At 39.6% G+C, this 22,972-nt stretch overlaps 1 protein-coding gene across 9 annotated transcripts in view; it reads left to right on the top strand.

Moving 5' to 3' along the window:
• TTC3 (tetratricopeptide repeat domain 3) overlaps positions 1-22,972 on the top strand; it is a 128,612-nt gene that overhangs the window by 86,529 nt on the left and 19,111 nt on the right. For all 9 annotated transcript variants that reach the window (XM_043593610.1, XM_043593611.1, XM_043593609.1 and 6 more), the window contains 4 exons: positions 837-1,902; positions 2,859-2,924; positions 8,511-8,660; positions 19,416-19,555. In XM_043593610.1, coding sequence (XP_043449545.1) covers positions 837-1,902; positions 2,859-2,924; positions 8,511-8,660; positions 19,416-19,555 — 1,422 coding nt within the window. The remainder of the gene's footprint in view (positions 1-836; positions 1,903-2,858; positions 2,925-8,510; positions 8,661-19,415; positions 19,556-22,972) is intronic.

Genomic DNA, 22,972 nt, shown 5'->3' with positions numbered 1-22,972 from the left:
ACTGGATGTAGATTAAGGGATCACCCCATTATGTGTGTCTGATCCTCTGCTATATCGATTTATTTGATTTTTTGTTTTGTTTGTATTGGTTTATTGATCAGACATGATTAGTTTCAGTACTTCTGAATCATTGCATATTCCTAAACAGAAAAATGTTGAGTTTTACTGTATGTAAATTCCAGTAGGATTTTAATGAAATTTGATTTCTTCTCATTTGACATTCTTGTTACTGATACTCTTGTTATTTTTCTTGAATAAATTTTCTTTTCGTTACTTTTAAAATAGATTGTAGGGGCGCCTGGGTGGCGCAGTCGGTTAAGCGTCCGACTTCAGCCAGGTCACGATCTCGCGGTCCGTGAGTTCAAGCCCCGCGTCAGGCTCTGGGCTGATGGCTCGGAGCCTGGAGCCTGTTTCCGATTCTGTGTCTCCCTCTCTCTCTGCCCCTCCCCCGTTCATGCTCTGTCTCTCTCTGTCCCGAAAATAAATAAACGTTGAAAAAAAAAATAAAAATAAAAAATAAAATAAAATAGATTGTATAATTATGTAATTGAAATTTATGAAATAACTTTTTAATCCCTTTTCGGGTTTTTTCCCAACAAATTTTTTAAGGATTATTCTCCAAGGGTAAACAAAATTTTGCTTCTAGAGTATCACTGATTGCATATAGCTTTTGTCAGATTTAATATGAGTATAATATGTTTGTTGGGGAGGTGTTGAGATCAGTTGGAAGTGAAATAGTATTTTTCTTGGGGAGAATTTTGGGGGAAACACTTTTTTCAAAAGAACATGTTTAAGTACTTCCTTGTAATAACATGTAAACATAAATTTTTTCCAAGTTATTTCTCTCAGTTGTTGGAAGAGCATGGTCCCTTGGACATGAATAATAAAATGTTCTCTGAAGAATATGAATTCTTCCCAGAAGAAACTCGGCAAATACTAGAAAAAGCCGGAGGTTTGAAATCTTTTCTCTTGGGATGTCCTCGTTTTGTTGTGATTGACAACTGTATTGCATTGAAGAAAGTTGCATTACGGCTTAAGAAAAAGAGAAAGAAGAAAAACATTAAGACAAAAGTGGAAGAAATTTCAAAAACAGGGGAGTATTTACGAGTTAAACTACCACTGAATCCAACCGCGAGGGAATTTAAACCAGATGTAAAGTCCAAACCAGTGTCTGACTTATCTTCAGCACCAGCTTCTGAGGACGTGAAGCCCAAACCTGTATCTGCTAATTCTCCCCAACCAACCTGTGAAGCTATGAACCCGAAACCAGTGTCTGATAATTCTTCTAGATCAGTTTCTGAGGATGAGAAGCCCAAGGAGGTCTCTTTTGATTCTCCCACATCAGTGTCTGAGGATGCCGGTCACAAGCAAGTATCCTGTAATTCTCCCAAACCAGCCTCTGAGGATGTGAAACCAACCTACTGGTCTCAACCCCATTTGGTCACAGGATACTGTACATACCTCCCCTTTCGGGGATTTGACATTACCCAGACACCACCAACATATATGAACGTGTTACCCAGTTTGCCCCAGTACACTAACATTTATACACCTCTAGCCAATGTTCCTTCTGAATATCAGCTGCAAAGATCAGTACCAGTGGCGCCATCGTTTGTAGCCAGTGACAGACCAGATGAAAGTGCTGCTGTATATTTTGAGGGTCCTCATTTGAATGCTGAGAATACTCCTGGTAACGAGATTGCCCCTAAAACACAGATCCTTCAGGAATCTTTGGAAGTATCAGTAAAGACACAGTGCAGCATGAATGGTGACGGTACAGCCCTCAGTGGGTCTAACAGCCATGAAGGTCACTGTGGAAATTCTGCCAACAAGTGGGAAGTAAATCTAGAAAGTACCGACGAAGTAACAAATATTCCACATACACAAATGGCTGCTATACAGGTAAGACCTAAATAGAAAAAAGTAATCTCCATTCTGAAGTTAAATTTTCCTTTTCATCTTTCTTTGCCATTTACTAAAATTCTTTTAAATTATTGACTTTATAATGGTTATGAAAGCTTTTGCCTGGAAATGTTTTAAAAATATGAACCCTTTTGTAGGGCATGATCGGTAATTCAGAAAGAATTTTTGGGTCTAGTAAATAATACCTTTCTTCCCTAACCAAGTTTTGTACCAGTTGAGAAATGAGATAGAGGAATCAGCAGATGGAGCCATCACGTTACTGATTAATAATGGCACCATTGAGGATGATGTAGTTACTTCTGTAGCACTTGCACATCCTGGTATTGAAGCCCTGACACACCAGCCTACCTACCCAGTTAGAGCTAGACCAGGAAACCTCACAACGTGGGGTGCTGTATGGAGAATGAAACTTACTGTATGGAGAATGAACAAACTTACTGTATGGAGAATGAAAGGAAATATGCTTTTTGCACAGGTGGCCCCAAAAAACAGTCTGGGCTATATGTGACCAGTTTCTTTTACGAAAACCAGTTTCTCTAAAAAGACAGCCAGGTGGAGAGAAACAAAAGAGATGTGAATAAAAGTTACTAACAAGCATGAGAATAAGTTTATGTTCTGTAGTTCACTTTGTCAGGCGTGAATTCATTAGACCCTTGTTGGATTATCCCCCTCCTCGTTATGTTTTCTGTTTTCTAAAAAGCTCTGAAAGCACATGTTAGAGTAATAAACCAAAATCATTTTCATTTTTACCAATTCTACATGATAGCTCTTTCCTAATACAAGAATTTGTAGAAAGTGTGAGTTATTGAAATTGGAGAAAAATAAATAAAACACACCTCGAAAAAATTGTGAGCATGTCTTAAAATGTCATTACATAATGGATTTATTGTACCACAGGAATTGAGATTAATGAAATTGTTTGTTTTTCCCCAAAGGTGTCTTGGAATGTAACACATCAAGAGGTCAATACTGAGCCATATGATCCTTTTGAGGCACAACAGGTGAGTCAGAATTGTATTAGACTATTTAAAGGTTTTTTAGTTTTCGTTATTATAACTAGATGGCAATGATGAACTAGAACTATTTTGGAGTCTGCTAATTCCATATAAAATGTTACCATGCAATAAGCTTTAGAACATGACAAAAAAAATTGTTTTTATTGAATTTGGGAAAGAGGCAGAAACAAAAGTGTTTTTTCCCTAGCTTATTTATTTCAAAGTATAATGGCTTTATTGTTTTAACTGGTATAATGAGCCTCTATTAATTTATATATAAGAGCTTATTCATGTGAATGATACAGAAAGTTTTATAATAAAAACCTTCACCATTATAAGAATGATTCAGTTAGAAAAGCTATTAATATAATATATTGTGTTGATGTATCTTAAGAAAAGTTATTTGGCCAACTCCATAGTTCCTGAAAGGTATTAGATAAAATTCAATTCCCCTTCTCATCTAAAACTCATAATAATATGGAGAAAGATGAATACTTCTCCACATGCTAATATCTTTTTTTTTTTAATTTTTTTAACGTTTATTTATTTTTGAGACAGAGAGAGACAGAGCATGAACGGGGGATGGTCAGAGAGAGGGAGACACAGAGTCTGGAACAGGCTCCAGGCTCTGAGCCGTCAGAGCCTGACGTGGGGCTCGAACCCACGGACCGCGAGATCGTGACCTGAGCTGAAGTCGGCCGCTTAACCGACTGAGCCACCCAGACGCCCCTGCTAATATCTTTTTCTCAAGCCAAAGCCTTCATCTCACTTTTAGGTGAAACATGACCTTCAGCATTTTATTATCCTGGAGATAACAACTGACAAAATTAAGAGAAGTAAGATTGTAAAAGAGGAGGTGTAATATTATTTCTTACGGAGGCTAACATTGTGTATCTGGAAGATTAAAAAACAATCAAGTGAAAATGCAATACCAAACTCTTAAGAGAATTCAAAAAGGTGATTGGATAGAATACTTTTCCAAATATAAACAACAATCTGTTGCAAAGTATACTAGAAGATAAAATTCCATTTTTAATAGTAAGATAAGATATCTTTTACCAAAAGTTAAAATAGTTAAATCTATGAAAGAAAACTTTAAAATGTACTGAGAAACGCACAGAAGACTTACGTAAATGAAAAGTATTGAATAGGAAGGTCCATTATTGTGAAGAGACTGGTTGTCCCTAAAGCTTTTAACGCAGTTCCCGTACAGTCATGAACAACATGTATTAGTTACCTGTTGCTACATAACAAATTACCTTAAAACCTAGTGCTTTAATTGGGGCGCCTGAGTGGCTCAGTCGGTTAAGCGTCCAACTTCAGCTCAGGTCACGATCTTGCGGTCCGTGAGTTCGAGCCCCGCGTCGGGCTCTGGGCTGATGGCTCAGAGCCTGGAGCCTGCTTCCGATTCTGTGTCTCCCTCTCTCTCTGCCCCTCCCCCGTTCATGCTCTGTCTCTCTCTGTCTCAAAAATAAATAAAATGTTTAAAAAAAATTAAAAAAAAAAAAACACCTAGTGCCTTAAACAACAATAAACATTTATTATCTCACAGCTTCTGAGTCAGCAATTGAGTGGCTCAGCTGATGGTTCTGGAGATTGCTGAGGACTTGCAGCCAAGATATAGACCAGGGCTCATCTGGCCATCTGCAAGGAGTAACTGGGGTTGGAGGTTCTGTTTCCAAGATGGCTCACTCACACAGCTAACAAGTTGCTGCTGACTACTGGTGGGGGCTTCAGTTCCTTGCCTGTGGACCTCCATGTAGGACCACTTGAGTGTCCTCATGTTCTCATGGGGCCTGGCTTTCCCCAGAGTGGTTGATCCAAGGTAGAAGTAGCAATAGCATTCATGACCTACTTTAGAAAGCCACTTTCTATCACTTCTTTATGTATTCTCTTAGTCACACAGACCAACCCAAAAACCCTGATGCATTGTAGGGGAGGACTGTACAAGGGTATAAATACCAAGAGGTGAGGATCTTGAGGGCCACCTTGGTGGCTGGCTCCTGCACAGGGTTTATCTGAAACTGGACAAATTGATTCTAATTTAGCACATAATCTATTTTAGCACATAAATAGGCTGTTAAAATAAGAGACAATAGAACAAAAGAAAATAGAAATTTAAGGTATAATAAATAAAAATGGTATTAGTGAGCAAAAAGTAGTTTATTAAATATGTGGAATTAGGAGAATTATTAAATATGTGGTATTAGGAGACGGGTTGCCTGTCTAGAAGAAATTAATTTGGGTCCCCACCTTATTTCCATATACCAAAGTAAATTCCAGACAGATCAAAGATTTCAATATTAAAAAGCAGATCCACAATTTACCTAGAAAAAAAGGGAATTTTTTTCATGAGATTAATAAACAGTATAACAAAGAGTATCTGTTTATATATACACATATATAATCTGTGTGTACATATGCATAGCATGTATTTGTATATGGACAAATAGACACATGATGTCAAAACACTAATAACAAACTAGGAAAGTTATTTGCGGTATAGGGACAGATAGAGAACTAATTGCCTTGTTTAACGTACAAAGTTTCTGTAAATTAATCAGGGAAAGATTAATAATGCAAAAATGGGAATGGATGTGAATAGACAATCCACAATAAAATAAGGATGATTTTTTAAACATATAAAAAGATGCCCAGCTCCACCTGAAATAAGAAAGTCATTTATGCACTGTTGAAAGAATGTAAAAATGTAAATTTCTGGGGATGGCAATTGGGAATTTACCTGCACTCCTATATATGTATAGAGACCAGTGAACAAGGGTATTTGCATATTTGTTTCATCTGCGTTAGTGTCAGCAAAAAATTGAATACAACCTAAATATCTATCAGTATTAGACTCATTAAGTGAATTATAGTCCAGCAATTTTATTATTACTGGTATGGAATGATTTATAAGACCAGATAGAGAATTAAGTAGGAAGAAGTAAGGTTACATTGTGTGGCTATGCTTGGTACAAATAGCTTTATAGTTTTGGCCAATTAAAAAAGTAATGTAATGGGGTGCCTGGGTGGCTCAGTCAGTTAAGCGTCTGATGACAGCTCAGAGCCTGGGGCCTGCTTTGGATTCTGTGTCTCCCTCTCTCTCTGCCCCTCCCCCACACTCACACACACACACACACACACACACACACACACACACACACACTCTCTCTCTCTCTCTCTCTCTCTCTCTCTCTCTCTCTCTGTCTCAAAAATAACATTTAAAAAAAATAAGGTAGAACTCTTAATTTTTTTAATGAACAATACTGAAAATTATGGAGGAGAAATTAAAAGTCATCTATGTTGCCTTCTCCCTTATTTACATTTTGATGTGCAGCCCTTAGGCCTTATTTTAACATTTACATTTAAGTAAGCAATTCTTTTTACACTTGATCTTAGCCAAAAGGCCGAGAAGCAATAGCAATTCTTTTTAAAAGATAGGATTGTAGCTTATATGTTGTGTTTAAAATGTTTGGTATTTATATGTTATGGATTTTTTCCATGTCAGTAAATATAGATTTTTATCATCATTTTTTTTTTAATTTTTTTTTCAACGTTTTTTATTTATTTTGGGACAGAGAGAGACAGAGCATGAACGGGGGAGGGGCAGAGAGAGAGGGAGACACAGAATCGGAAACAGGCTCCAGGCTCTGAGCCATCAGCCCAGAGCCCGACGCGGGGCTCGAACTCACAGACCGCGAGATCGTGACCTGGCTGAAGTCGGACGCTTAACCGACTGCGCCACCCAGGCGCCCCAGATTTTTATCATCATTTTTAACGCAGACTTGGTATTCTATTGTATGAATATGATATTTTATTTGATTAGTTTCTTACTGTTGAACATTTAGATTGTGTCAGCTTTTCAGGCATACGGACAGTGCTATAGTGAACATTTTTGCGTATAGAATATCTGGTGTTGAGTTCTTACAGCATACTGAGTTCTAAACCAGGTATGCTCTTCACCCTCAAATTTTTTCATCAGTATTGGGAGAATTCAAAAACACTTGTTAAATTAGCAGTTAGTTTCAGGACCTTATCATTAGTATGGCTGAGTTTTTGCTTCTCCACCAGTGAGACTTGCAGTTAATCCCCAGCACTGTTGCTTTTCCTCAGGGGCTTTAAGAAGTTGCCTAATTTCTCTCAACTTTGGTTTTCTGATCTCTAAAAGGTGTGAATAATGTTTCTTACAGAATTGTGGTGAAGTTTGTGATAACATAGAGATGGCTATAATTTCTTGTTCCTTTGGTGACTTGGGGGTATAAATTGATACATAATAATAAGTTGCTAATTCATTGTGATTCTTTTGCTGAATTGAGAATGAACATAGAGGTAACTAAGGTCTAAAACCATAAAGTCTTTCTCCTGGGTCGTAGTGGGGTTGACCATTTAATTTATTATTTAAACGTGGACTCTCTATTCATGCTGCCAAACTTTTAGTCTGGACAAATAAAAATTGGGACACTCAAAACAGACTGACATGTGTGGTCACTCTGGTCACAGCTCATAGTTCTCTAACTGATAAATCACTGAATTTCAAAACCTTGATTCTCTGCTTTTTTAAACTTGGAAGATGCTGAGGTGCAGGAGGTGGGGGAAGATAGACCTAGGTTTGTGCCCCTGGGATAGATTTCCAGTCTTGGCCACTAAGGCCCTGGGGAGAGCAGTCAGCCGCAACTGGGCGGACCTGCCAGCCCACCCAGACGCCTTTCAGACACACAGGTGTGATTGCTGACTGTCCTAGCAGAATGAAAGGGTTTTTTTATTTTTTTAGATGTTTGTTTATTTTTGGGAGAGAGTGAAACAAAGAGCACGAGTGGGGGCGGGACAGAGAGAGAAAGGGAGACAGAATCCAAAGCAGGCTCCAGGCTGAGACACAGAGCCCAGTCCAGAGCTCAAACTCACAGACTGCCAGATCATGACCTGAGCTGAAATCCAACGTTTAACCGACTAAGCCGCCCAGTCTCCCTTCAGAATGAAAGGTTTTTATTTTTATTTATTTTTTTCAGAATGAAAGGTTTTTAAAAACACATAAATGACATTTTTTGTTGGACAATATTTCACATTGCAATATGCTTCTGTTTTTGCTTTTGCTTTTTAAGCTGGTCCAAGAGATAGTTACATAACTGGAAACCATTGATAATATTTTAACTTGTCATTTTTACAACTGTCCATTTGAAACACTTAAAAGTAGGGTCAAAGTTAATATGTTTTGTTCATATCTAAAATGCATATGTACATACAGCTTTTTAAACCTAATAAATAGTTCTTGATGTTAATCATGGAGAATGATATTCACATCACACTATTGATTTAGTAATACTGAACCCTTTTAAGACAAATATTCAGAACTAATTATAGTACAGATTGAAATGTTTCATTATGAGTTACAGTAATATGAATAATTGTACTTTAAAAAGAGTTGGCTTTGCTAAACACTGTTTAGGAGGTTTTAATTCTTGAATTATCATGACATTTCCCTTGTAAATTTTCATCTGCCTCTTTTTCTCTTCTGTTTATTTTAAGAGACTGTTTGGAACAAGATGAGAAAAGGGTATTTTAAACTATTTTAACAGATAATTTTGTAACTTTTAGGGAGATCTTTCACAGATTGAGAAGGAATACCAGGTTTTACAAGAGCAGCTTAAGGAAGCATGTGAAAATTATGAGCAGATTAAACTCAAGGTCTCAGAAGAGACCAAGGACATGGAAGAAAAGTTGAAAAGGAACTCAGAAGAAAACAAGGTAATTCTCTCCGAAACTTCTCTTTAGTAGCATGTGGCATGATCAGGAGGTCTGTACTTTAGTAGCCTCAGTTAGCTGAGTCAACAGCATTGTTGGCTGAACAACGGATTTTTTCTTAATAATGCTTTTTTAAATTTCTGTATGACATTAAAGTAGCAGTGTTTTTGCAGTGTTGTAGAACCTCTGCTATATGTTGCCTTGTAAGAAAAGGGCTGTGAATCTGGGTTTTCGTTTATTTATACTCAGTTGCTTCTTTAATAAATCTGTTTTCTGGTGACTGAGATTTTTGTTTGTTTTTTAATTTACATCCAAGTTAGCATATGGTGCAACAATGATTTCAGGAGTAGATTCCTTAAGCCCTTTACCCATTTAGCCTATCCCCCCTCCCACAACCCCTCCAGTAACCCTCTTGTTTGTTCTCCATATTTAAGAGTCTCTTATGTTTTGTTCCCCTCCCTATTTTTATATTATTTTTGCTTCACTTCCCTTAGGTTCATCTGTTTTGTCTCTTAAAGTCTTCATATCAGCGAAGTCCTATGATATGTGCCTTTCTCTGACTAATTTCACTTAGCATAATACCCTCTAGTTCCATCCACTTAGTCGCAAATGGCAAGATTGCATTCTTTTTGATTGTCAAGTAATATTCCATATATATATATATATATATATATATATATATATCACATCTTCATCCATCCATCCATCGATGGACATTTGGGCTTTTTCCATACTTTGGCTGTTGTTAATAGTGCTGCTATAAACACTGGGGTGCATGTGTCCCTTTGAAACAGCACACCTGTATCCGTTGGATAAATACCTGTAGTATAATTGCTGGGTTGTAGGGTAGTTCTAGTTTTAATTTTTCTGGTGACTAAGTTCTAAGTTAATCCTTGTTTATATTGAGAGGCAGTGTAGCATTAGTGATTCATGGTGTGAGCCTTGGGGTCCGACCAACTGGGTTCAGATTCAAGCTTGATTCCGTACCAGTTCTCATCTTGGGCAAGTTACTTAACTTCTTTGTGCTTTAGTTTCGTATCTGGAAATTTTGGGTGACGATAGCTCCCATTTCACGGGGGTAGATTAATACTTGTAAAGTACTTACAGCTGTGTATTGTGTAGTAAGGGCTCTGTAAGTATTGCCTCTGCCACTATTATTACTACTACTATTGTCATCATCTTACTCTGAAGGAAATGTAAGACTGACACATGAAGCTTAGGCATATTCGATCTGCAAAATCACCTAGACCATCTTGAATTGACCTTGAATTCCATCAGCTAAGATGGATTATAGTTACAGGTAACTAGCTATTGGAATTAATTAGTGGCAAGGCACACTGAATTGGTGGGAAAATGAATTATAGATGTAAAGGAATCTTAGCGTGTTTCTTTTTAAAACGAGGTCTTCTGTACAGGCATAACAAGTGGATGTTAGGCAATTTAAGAAAGGAAGGATTTACACTTATCGTGGTAAGCATTGCCTAATTTTTAGAATTGTCAATTCACTGTCTTACACACCTGAAACAAATTCAACATGGTATGTCAAGTATACTTCAATTAAACATAAAAAAGGTAAGAATTTGTTCCAGAAGTCTGGATCAGTGACTGTGGTAGCATATTAAAGAGAAGAAAATTAGCTTAGTGGGATTTTAATCAGGGAATTATCGGTATTTAAGTACACCCAGAACAAAAGGGTCAGTTTGTAAAGGTAGCTGTTAAAATACTGCTGTTGTAATGGTTACCACGTTCCTGTTATAACTTGTCTTCACTTGGGATGAGACAGGGGAGATTTGAAGGGTGAGAGCAGTTGAAGAAACCAGACTTTCTGGTCAGTTGCCTGGTTGAATGAGATCTTCTGATTGGGAGAGGAGAAAAGGAGCAAAAATAAAAGCCTGCACAGTAGTCACTCATAGAACACTAATTTGAGTAAGCTGTCTGGGGGCTTAACAAAATAAATTTTTTTTTTTAATTTTTTTTAACGTTTATTTATTTTTGAGACAGAGACAGAGCATGAACAAGGGGAGGAGCAGAGAGAGAGGGAGACACAGAATCGGAAGCAGGCTCCAGGCTCCGAGCTGTCAGCACAGAGCCCGACGCGGGGCTCGAACTCACGGACCGTGAGATCATGACCTGAGCCGAAGTCGGACGCTCAACCGACCGAGCCACCCAGGCGCCCCCAAAATAAAATATTTTTATAAACGTTCTATTACCTCAGTAAAATTCAGTTTTACTAAATCCATAGGAGAGTGCTTATGGCCACCTGATTAAGTCATGAGAGCAGATTTTCAGACTCTGCCACTTGGGCTTCCGGTGAGCGAGCTTTGCTTCTCTTTGGCAGAGGCTTGTCCAGCTTTATAAACTGCTGGTCTGACTGGGTCCTGTATTTGTGCAGTTTCTCAAGGCATCTTCCTTTCTTTCTATACTTGACCAAGAAATTCACAGTGACTCAGTCACCTCGGGTGGAGGGCTGCTAGGGAGCCGCAGCTCTGACTGGGACTGGGCTTTTAATGTGCTTTTTTAACTTCACTGAGGCTCAGGTCTGCTTTCAAGTGGGGGGGCCCTAAGAGTGTAGTCGGTCTGTTTTTTAAAAGAGCCATTATGTAGTCCCCCAGTTTTAGGTCTGTTAGGTTGTTAGATTTCCCATGTAAAATGTAGGCCCGTGTCCTGTCAGAATAAATTGCTCATCTGAGTTTTTAGGTTGTTGTCTATACAGGAGCCGATGAGATGTAGCTGTGGCCATTTCTTTATTAATCATGATTGTGTTCATAATTAGCTTGTGGAGAAATCTTTTATAAACATGAAAAGAAATGTGTGGCTTTTATTGATCTTTCCCATGGTCTTGGACTCTCTAGATCACTGAGGTCATCAGCTAATACTTTTACTTGAAAGTTGGTTGATACCACATACTAGGTACAACCACCCTTTGCACTCTAGACAAGCGATAGCAAATCACGTTTCCGAGCTCAGGCATCAGTAAGGCTGCCTAGGTTGAACTCCAGCACTACCATCTGATACCTCTGTTACCTTAGTTTACTTAACCTCTTTGACCCTCAGCTTCCTCATTAGTAATACAATCTGTACTTCGTAGGTTTTTGAGGACTCACAGGGGTGGTTGGACGAGGGTGGGTTGTCCAGAGATACTAAATATAGTTAGAAGGAAGAGTTGTCCCACCCAAAATGCCGCTCATGCCCCTACTCAGAAAAATTGTTTACAAAGCAGTTAAAGAGTGCTTGGCATATAAAAAGCATCAATAAAAATCTGAGCTAGCTATTGTATATAGCTGATGGGGTTTTATTATCATGAGCTAGGATGGCCTTAATAGTTATTTAGGCCAGTTATCTGTTATGTGAGAGGAAAATACCTGTTCTAAAGCCAGAATCTCCTGTTGGTTTTACCTCTAACTTGCAGTTGGCAGATTATAACTGACTGCAGTATTGCTCACGGGTTTATGTTCTTTTTAATTTATTAAGATAAAATTCATCATTTTATTCATTACAAAGTATGTAATTCAGTGGTTTTCAGTATACTCACAATGTTATATGACCATTAACACTATCTAATTCCAGAACCATTGTCATAACGCCAAAAAGAAACCCTGTTGTACCCATTAGGCAATCATTGCTCGTCTCCCCTGTTCTTAAGGTACTTTAATGAGATTTTCATAGAGCTAAGATGGGTATTTAAGTTGACTTTGGCTCTTAAAACGTAATCAAAATAATTTTGACCTAGAATAAGTTAATGGAGTAGAATTTTAAAACTTTGTCCTATTTTTACATCAAAACAGAATCTTGGGCCCTGCCTGCCAAAAATTCCTCAGCCCACATCTGTGTAGAGGTGGGGTTCTCCTGTTCGTTCAGTCATGATCTTTGCCAACTTCAGCCTTTTTTTTTTTTTTTAAGTTTATTTATTTATTTTGAGAGAGCAAGAGCACAAGCAGGCTCCTCACTGTCAGCATGCTGCCTGAATGGGGCTTGATCCCACAAACCATGGGATCATGACCTGAGCTAAAATCGTCAGTTGGACACACTTAACCGACTGAGCCACCCAGGTGCCCCTCAGCCTTTTTTTTTTTTAAGTTTATTTATTTTGGGGGGAAGTAAGCAGGGGAGGAGCAGAGAGAGAGGGAAAGAATCCCAAGCAGGCTCTGCGCTGTCAGCATGAAGTCTGACGTGGGATTTGATCCCACGAATCGTGAGATCATGACCTGAGCCAAGATCAAGAGTCAGCCGCTTAACTAACTGAACCACGTAGGCACCCTGAGTTCAGCGTTTATAATCTAACCTTTACGTAGCTCATTATGTGCCAGAGTCAATTGTAAATTTTTTACATGGATTATTTAATCTCAAACAATCATAATATACTAATGTTACATAGTACACTAGTATTTTCTCCATTTTACTGTTAGGATATGGAGACAGGAGCAGCTAATGCAACTTGCTGAAAGTCATACCAGTACTAAGTGGCAGAACAGTTAGTAAGTGTCAAGCTCTAGATCCCTTTTTTGCTCCCCTAAGAGAATGTCAGTTCCATAACCGTTTGAAAAATATTTCTCAGCACTTCACAAGCAGTATGGATGTGTCAGTTAATTGCTGCCATAATAATGCTGAGTAACCACCACCCACAAAACCTTAGTGACCTATAATAGTAAACGTTAAGTGTGTGAGTCTGTGGATTGGTTTATCCCAGTTAGGCTGGGCTGGACTGTTTCACCTTTGGATCAGCTGAAGTTCTGTTGTTCTCGGCTTACTTGCTCATATACGTGGGGTCACCTGGCTATAGAATGATCTAGAATGGCCTCAGCTGGGATGATTGGGGCAACCAGCTCTGCTCTATGTGTCTTTCTTCTTCCAGTAAGTGCAAGGACAAGCAGGGATGGTCACACAAGAAATTTTCAGGCCTCTGCTGACGTCAGGTCTGCTAATATCCCATTAGATAAAGCAAGTCACATAGCCAGCCCAGATTCAGGGGTAGAGAAAAGAGACTGCTCTTTATGGAAGGAACCTGGATGGTCCCATGACAAAGGGTGTAGATAAGGATGGGGCTGTGAATGCTATCCCTCTGCTGTAGTAGGTCAGCACCAAAATTCACTAACATTCAGTAGTTAACCAAGAGCTTAAAAACCCTTCCATGATTGGTGCCGACCCTCCATCATCCACCTTCTCCTTTACTAGTTAGTTCTCTGCATTATCCTCTATACTTACTGGATAGCATTTGTCCTGTGATTTTTTTTTTTCACTTTTGGCTCTTTTCCTAGCACTGTTTCTTCTGCCTCAAGTGGCCTTCTTTCTCTCCAAGCCTGGCTCACTTCTCATTTTTTGGGTCCACCTAGCTCAGGCATCACTTTCTTAAGGGAGCAGTTGCTGATGGTAACCTCAGCTTTGGTTCAAGGTCCTTATTAATGCAATGGTAATAATAAATACCTCACTATATTATCCAGTGACTATTTTTGTTAACATTTTTGTTGAGATATAATTCATTTACCATAAAACTCACCCATTTAAAGTATACAGTTCTGTGTTTGTGGTACACGTACACAGTTGCACAGCCATCACCACAGTCTTAAGTTCAGAACATTTTCATCACCTTCAGAAGAAATCTCATACCCACTGTCAGTAACTCTCCACTCTCCTCCCTCCCACCGCCCTAGGCAACCACTCATGTACTGTATGGATCTGCCTATTCTGGGCATTTTATATAAATGGAGTCACACTCTGTGTGATCTTTTGTGACTGCTTGCTTTCACTTAGCATAATGTTTTCAAGGTACATCCATGTACATCCATCCATGTAACACATGTCAGTACTTCATTCCATTTTACTGCTGAGTAATATTCTATTGAATGGCAGTGCCACATTTTATTTATCCACTCATCAGTTGATGGGGTTTTTTTTCTACTTTTCGACTGTATGAATAATGCTGCTGTGAATATCTGCCATGAATATCTGTGGGCATATGTTTTCATTTCTTTTTTTTTTTTTTTAAGTTTATTTATTTATTTTGAGAGGGAGAGAGAGCATTCCAAGCAGGGTCTGCACTGTCTGCACAGAGCCTAACGCGGGGCTCAAACTCACGAACCGTGAGATCATGACCTGAGCCGAAACCAAGAGCCAGACACTTAACCAACTGAGACACCCAGGCACCACCATATGTTTTCATTTCTTGAGGGAATATGCTTAGGAGCAGAACTGCTGGGTCATACACTAACTCCATATTTAACTGCTTGAGAAACTGCCAGACTGTTCGAAAATAGTTGTAGAAGCTAACATCCCCACGAGTAGAGTGTATGAGGGTTCCAGCTTCTCCACATTCTCATTAATGCTTAGTATCAACCATCTTTTTGATTGTAGCCATCCTAATGGGTATGAAGTCATTTCTCATTGTGCTTTTGATCTGCATTTCCCTAAAGGCCAGTGGTGTGGAGCATCTTTTCATGTGCTTATTGTCTATTTATATATCTTCTTTGGAGAAATGTCTGTCCAATTTTTTGTTTATTAATTGGATTATTTGTCTTAAGCATTTCATATATGTTTAATCTGGGTGCAAATTGCTAGTTAAATATATGACTTCTAGATATTTTCTTCCATCTTCCATACTTGAAAATATATTTGTCCGATTTCCATTTTGCGGGTTGTCATTTCAGCTTCCTGATGGCATGATTTGCAGCACAGTTTTTTATTTCAGTATCGTCCACTTTTTTCTTTTGTTGTTTATTTTTGATGTCATATTTTAGAAACCTCGTAATCTAGGGTCATCAAGATTTACTTCTGTATTTTCTTCTAAGAGTTTTACAATTTTAGCTCCTCCATTTAGGTCTATGACCATTTTGAGTTAATTTTTGTGTGTGGTGTAGTAATTATCATTTATGCATACTTCCCCCACCAAACTGTTGTCATCTTTTAATTTTTTTTTTAATGTTTATTATTTTTGAGAGAGAGAGAGACAGAGAGCAAGCAGGGAAGGGGCAGAGAGAGAGGGAGACACAGAATCATAAGCAGGCTCCAGGCTCTGTGCTGTCAGCACAGAGCCCGATGCAGGGCTCGAACTCACAGACTGCGAGATCATGATCTGAGCTGTAGTCGGCCGCCCAACCAACTGAGCCACCCAGGCACCCTTAAACTGTTGTCATCTTTGAATCTCAGTGTACAGAATAGTTCTGATGTTATCAAACAATGTGCGTTTGAGCACCAAAGAACTGGGTTAACTGGGTTTAGTGAATTGCGGCTGCATATTCTGTGTCCGCCTACATCAGAGAACATCAGGCCTGCACTTCTGTGAAGATTGTTGCTTGAATATTTGCTAATATGTGGTTGAGGATATTATCCACTGTTTCATTTGACAAAATGTATTGGATGCTCCCTTCAGTATAAGCCAGGCTCTGTGCTGGTCTTTCGGGACTTTTCTGCAGCGTCCTCTTTATGAGGCCCTAAGAAGTTGTTTCGCTCTGCTTTCACTACCTGGGCTTCTTTGTGCAGCAGACTTGTTTTTATTTTGTGGGTATAGCTCACTCTGTTTCCTCGGATTTTGTCTACCAGAAAAGTTTTAATGCTCTTTCTAAAGAATGGCTCATGCCTCATGCCATTTACTTTTATATTACTCTCACTTCTGGTTCTGTATTACCATTTTTATCTTTTTATTTTGTTTTATTTACCTACTTAGCATTCTTTTTATTTTGTCTTTTTTATTATTTATTTTGAGAGAGCATGCGGGGGAGGGGCAGAGAAGGAGACAGAATCCCATGCAGGTTCCATGTTGCCAGCACAGAGCCCGACTCAGGGGTCAGTCCCACAAACCATTGGACGCTTAACCGACTGAATGACCCAGGCACCCCTTCCGCCTACTATTTTCTTATCCGTAAAAAAGTCAGCCTTGCCCACTCGGCTACCCACAGGCTGTTAGGAAAGATGAAGTGTGATAATAGATGTGAAGCATTTGTAAAACTAAAGCCTGGGAGCGCCTGGGTGGCTCAGTCGGTTAAGCATCCGACTTCATCTCAAGTCACGATCTCACAGTTTGTGAGTTTGAGCCCTGTGTCAGGCTCTGTGCTGATGATTCAGAGACTGGAGCCTGCTTTAGATTCTCTGTCTCCCTCTCTCTGTCCCTCCCCTGCTCATGCTTGCTCGCTCTCTCTCTCTCTCTCTCTCAAAAATAAATAAACATAAAAAAAAAACAACCCAAACATTAAAAAGCAAGGAGAAACCATTGAACTTGCCAGATAAAGCATGTGTGTAGACCGCCTCTAGGTTAGAGTCATTTAGGCTAGAGAGTGAAATGTGAACACTTCTAGGCAAGCTGAAGGGGTTCTTCAGAATCCCCGAGTGCGGTGAGGGGCTCTGAGTCCTGAGAGACCTGAAGGAAAGGGTGTTTGAAGTATGCACTTGGGAGGCTGACATACCCTCTGTCAGGGGCGCTTAAATCAGGGGTCCAGTGAAACTTGAGGGTGTTGCAGAAGGGTCCTTGGAGGATGGAACGAATGTCGGAAGGCGGAGGCTACTACAGACAGGACTCTTTCGAGCAGGTTTCAGGGGAGATTCTGCACTTTCCCCTTCGCCTTCCCTGCACCATGTCTCTGCTCCCAGCACTCAGGATAAGACTGTGTCTTCTATAAATAGACTCTCATGGTCTGAGGACTTGCCCTCTGAACCCTGTAGACCTCCTTGCATCCAGTTCACAGTGTAACCAGGTGCATCCTGGAGGGAACTGGTAGACATTTAACTGACATTTCTAACATGGCTTTTCATGGGGAAATGCATTCCAGGTTACAACCAACCAACTGGTCAGTGGACTTGGAATAGGGTGGGACTTGCCCATATTGGGAAAGGCTGTTTTGGGGAACAAAGCATACCTGACTTGATTGTGTGCTGTTCTTGTGCTAGAATAGCCTGTTAGAATAGAAGTGTCTGTTGTATAGACAAATAAGACTCAGAAGAATGTTGTTTCTTTCTAAATGGTTATGTTGAAAAGCTGTGTGAATTCAGTATTTTTATTCCTTTGATTTCTAGTGTTGTCAGACGCTTAGAAATTTCTGCTCTGTCCCATCAAACTGACTGCAGGGCCTGGGGTGCCTGGGTGGCTCAGTCGGTTAAGTTTCCAGCTCAGGGTCCTGAGATCAAGCCCCCTGTCAGACTCCACACTGAGCATGGAGCCTGCTTAAGATTCTCTCTCTCCCCCACTCTATCCCTTTCCCCTGCTCACACGCACTCCCTCTTTCTCTCTCACTCAAAAGTAAAAAGATTTTTAAAAATGACTACAGGGTCAAAATTACGGGGTTCTCACATATTTATTCACAGATTTAGTTAAACATCCATATCTAGGTTAATGTGTCTGTTTTCATGCTTCCTAGCCTAGTACATCTTCTGTGCTCTTTTTTGTTAATGGGATTTTTAACTGTTCATCAAAGGTAGAAACCTATCTTTAACTCTGTCAACTTCTTTTTTTTTTTTTTAAATGTTTATTTTTGAGAGAGAGAGACAGAGCATGAGTGAGGGAGGGGCAGAGAGAGAGGAAGACACAGAATTTGAATCAGGCTCCAGGCTCTGAGCTGTCCGCACAGAGCCCAACGTGGGGCTCGAACTCACAAACTGTGAGATTGTGACCTGAGCCGAAGTTGGCCACTTAACCAACTGAGCCACCCAGGTGCCCGTAACTCTTCTTTAGGTCACAACTTCTGCTTTAGGTCTCATATCCCACTTAGACATATGGTCTTATCTGTCCTCTTCTTTTAAAATTTCATTTATTTTTATCATCCCTACCATAATCCTTATTGTCTCTCACGGACTATTACAGTGAAATTTTTAAGAAATTTTACCTTCGTCTAACATAGTTTTTAACATTAAGGGTTATAATTCATAATGGGCTATGAAATCAGTTTAATGGTGGTGACTGGAATTGTTTTCAATAATTGAATAGATTAAAAATATCAGAAAGCATGTCCGAAAGGGCAGTTCTCTTTAGTTTGCGTGTGTGTGCATATATACATACGGTATGGATTGTTATTAAAACGTGTCTGTTGTTTGGGGTCACAGTCAAGAAAATATGAAGGCTACTGATTTGGTCTGCCACTTTCACATGGCCTCTTACCTATTCTTTTTTGGTTTGCTTTTTTTTTTTTTTTTCCCTCTTACCCATTCTTAATCCATCTCTGCGTCTTTCGCTTATTTTTCTAAAACCAGAATCTAATCATCTCACTACCTTGCTTAAGAGTCTTCACTGGCTCCGTGTTATCTACCGGGTAAAGTCCACCCTCCTTAGCATTACTCACAAGCCCCTTTATAATTTGAACCCAAGTCATCTCAGGTATCATTCTCCCTGCCCTGCCTTCCATATGTCCACCTCGTACTCCAGCCACGTAGTGCCTCTTGCTTTCATTTGTACGTGTCTTACTCTTTTATCCTTCTGCCTCACTATTCCTACTGTTTGGGATCTATTCTCCACATGGCATCTCATCTTTAAAGACAGAAATCAGAAATCACTGTTTTTAAGAAGCCCTTCCCAAATACCAGATAGTCTATCATGCCTCTGTGCCTTTTTGTTTGACAGCCTCCCCCCAGCCTGATTCGGTGAGGACAAGTGAGGCCCAAGGCTGTGTGTCATATGATTCTGTATCCCAGGCTCAGCCCAGGTCCTAAGTGTGCTCTGCTAAACTGGAGTTATTGATTGAACTAATGCACCACCACAATTCTGGTCTTTGGGGCTTTTTTTTTTTTTTTTTTTAAGTAAATCTTCCTATTTATTTAGGTGCTTTCTAAAAATGTTTTTAGATATCAAAGACAGAATTAGATTGGTTCCTTGAAGATTTGGAAAAGGAAATTAAAAAATGGCAACAAGAGAAAAAAGAAATCCAAGAAAATCTAAAAGCACTAAAGAAGAAAATGAAAAAGGTTCTAAATGCCAACGAAACGTAAGTTAACAATTGAAAGGCAATGATTTTTTTATTATTGGGGCTTTTTTGTTGTTATTTTAACATTTTTGATATTCAGTTTCAGACTATGTCAGGTAAAGTACAAATTTAAATACTGTTTTCACCTCATTTTAGAGAACGTTCTGTGGGGACTTACCTGAAATTTTTCGTAAAACTACTGTGTTTGCCAATCAAGTGGGACTATGAATGAGCAAAGAGCTGACTTCCTTCTAGTCGGGACACCACCCCTTACTGTGAACATTACCTTTGCCCCATTTTTTCCTTGTCTATAAAGTGAGGGGCTTAGTCTAGATCTAAGGTTCTTTCCTGCACTAAGATTCTGTGATGATTATTTATAGTTGCTTTCATCCTGAGCCTTTAAATTACTAAAATTTGGTCTTGTGGTATGAAGGATTTGGTAATGCATACAGGTAATACAGTTGTCAGATGGGCCAAGTTTAAGATTCTCTGTGATCCATTCCTAACCCCTCTCTTCCCTAGTTGGTGACATATCATATGATTCCTCAGCTTAATTCCTACCACTGTGTAACAAAACACTCAAACTTGGTGGCTTACATTAACAGCCATTTTATGTGATCATGATCTTGGAACCTGGTCTGAGTTCCGCTGGGCTGTTCTGATGGTCTTCACGTGGCAGGGAATTGGCTGGGGCTGGGCTCAGCTGGGATGCTGGGATGTCCTGGCTTTTTCTCTCCGTGTAGTTTCACGGCTGCTCCCTTTCCATGTAGCCTCTTCATGTGACTTTTATCGGTATGGTCTATCCAGGTGATCTCCAACACAGTAGCCACGCTTCATATGTGGTGGCAAAGGGCTCCCAAGGATACGGGAGCAGAAGCTGCCATGCCTCTTGAAGTTCAGGCTCAGAACCATCAGAGCATTACTTCCACCACATTCTGTTGTGAAAAGCAAGCGGCAGGCCTACTGGAGATTTAAGGGCATGAAGAAGGGGAGGCATGGTTCACGGGGGCCACACTACCATTCTCACCTTTCAGGACATTCGTGGTTTTTCCATTTGCTATGCCATAGGATCGACGACTTCATCATGAGTCTTGCTGGCATTAAATTCGGACAGTTTTTAGGTAATCCTTCCAAGAATGATGAACCATAAGACACCGCCTGTGTCTTGTCATTTTGAGTAGGCTCAGAGTAGTTCTATCAGAACACATGTGTGGAAATAACGTCTGCAAAGCTCTGTACAGTACCCCCCACCCCCACCTATAGGTTCATTTTTCACCGTTTCAGTTACCTATGATCAGTGGCAGTCAAGCTCAGATGATTCCCCTTCTGACATATTGTCGGAGGGTCAGTAGTCGCCTAGTACTGTGTCACCCGCCTGCGTCACTCGCCTCACCTCATCATATCACACAGGCATCTTGTCATTTCACATTATCAAGGAAGGCTGGGGACAGTGTAGTAAGATAAGATACATTGAGAGAGAGACCACACTCATACGTAACATCCATTACAGTATAGTTGTTTTTATTTATTATTAGTTATTGCTGTTCATCTCTTACTGTGCCTAATTTATAACTTGAACTTTATCGTAGGTATGTATATATAGGAAAAAACCTGGGTTTGTTACAGTCCATGGTTTCAGGCATCCAGTGGGAGTCTTGGCACATACCCCTCTCAATATTTGAGCATTCAGTAGTGAAGTTATTTAAAAATTCAGGAATATTTGTATTTAACATAGATTTTTGTATGCTCAGTTCAGATTTACTGTTAAACTAGACAAAATAAATGAGGCTGATAATGATAAGAAATTTTTTTGTGTGTGCTAGCATAAAAATCCATTTCTGTTGAGGAATAAAGTTTTTATTATTTTTTTTCACTTTATTAATACATGTTTTCCTTTTTTCTGTCCCAGTTTAAAGATAAGCTGCGGGCTTCTTTATGTGCTTGGCTTTTTGCACTTTGTAAATGATATAAATCTAAATTTTATATCTGGATTTTAAAGTAAAGCCTCTTTTTATATTAAAAGTTTTATGTAGTCTTAAGTTTTGAAGCAAAACTCTGAGCAGGAGAATAATTGTATAATTAAGCAGTTGACCCTAGAACAATGTGGGGGTTTAGGGGTGCTGACCCCCAACATGTAACTTTTGACTCCTCCAAAACTTAACTACTAATAGCCTACTGTTAACTGGAAGCCTCACTGATAACACAGTTAACACATATTTTGTATATTTATTATATGCCATAATTCTTGGTAAACTAGAGAAAACAGATTTACTAAGAAAGTCATAAGGAAGGGGCACCTAGGTGGTTCAGTCGGTTAAGCATCAGACTCTTGATTTTGGCTCAGGTCATGATCTCACAGTTTTTGAGTTTGGGCCCCACATCAGGCTCTGAGCTGACAGCTCAGAACCTGCTTGGGATTCTCTTGCTCTCTGCCCCTCCCCCGCTTGCACTCTCTGTCTCTCGAAAATAAATAAACTTTAAGTAAAAAGAAGGAAGAGAAAGTACATTTTTAGTATTATACTGTATCGAAAAAAAATCTGTATATATGTACTACACAGTTCAGACTTGTGTTGTTCAAGGGCCAACTGTACTTCCTGTTTTGCAGGAAGTTTTAAAATTTAAAAAGAAACTGGTTTTGTAATCAAAATACCTCGGGTTTACATTCTGGCATGCCAGTTCAGGTCTTTTCATATGCAGATCCCCTCCCCAAGCACCCACCCTTGAAATTTGATCTTGCTGGGATACTTTTTATTTATTATTTTAATTCAAGTTGGTTGGGGCACGTGGGTGGTTCAGTAGGTTAAGCCTCTGACTTTGCCTCAAGTCATGTTCTCCCAGTTCGTGAGTTTGAGCCCTGTGTTGGGCTCTGTGCGGACAGCTCAGAGCCTGAAGCCTCTTTGGATTCTTTGTCTCCCTCTCTCTGCCCCTCCCCCACTCGTTCATTCATTCTCTCTCTCTCTCTCTCAAAAATAAGCTTTAAAAAAAAATTCGGGGCGCCTGGCTCAGTCAGTTGGGTGTCCAGCTTCAGTTCAGGTGATGATCTCACAGTTCATGAGTTTGAGCCCTGCGTCAGTCTCTGTGCTGACAGCTCAGAGCCTGGAGCCTCCTTCAGATTCTGTATCTCCCTGTCTTTCTGCCCCTCTCGTACTCATGCAGTGTCTCTCTCTGTCTCAGAAGTAAACATTTTTAAAAAATTAAAAAGTTTTAGAAAGATATATACACTTCGTTTTGCATGGTGTTAGACTGGATATGTGTGTGTGTTGACTGGGCTGTATTTCTTTTTGAGAGAGAGAGAGAGAGCGCGCATGCGCGCAAGTTGGGGAGGGGCAGAGAGAGAGAGAGAGAGAGGGAGACACACAATCCACAGCAGACTCCAGGTTCCGAGCTGTCAGCGCAGAGCCTGACACAGGGCTCAAACTCATGAACTACAAGATCTTG

This window comes from Prionailurus bengalensis, chromosome C2 (assembly GCF_016509475.1).
Source record: "Prionailurus bengalensis isolate Pbe53 chromosome C2, Fcat_Pben_1.1_paternal_pri, whole genome shotgun sequence".
NCBI classification, from domain to species: Eukaryota; Metazoa; Chordata; class Mammalia; order Carnivora; family Felidae; genus Prionailurus; species Prionailurus bengalensis.
Note: the sequence above shows the minus strand (reverse complement) of the source record. Positions and strands in the feature narration are given on the sequence as shown.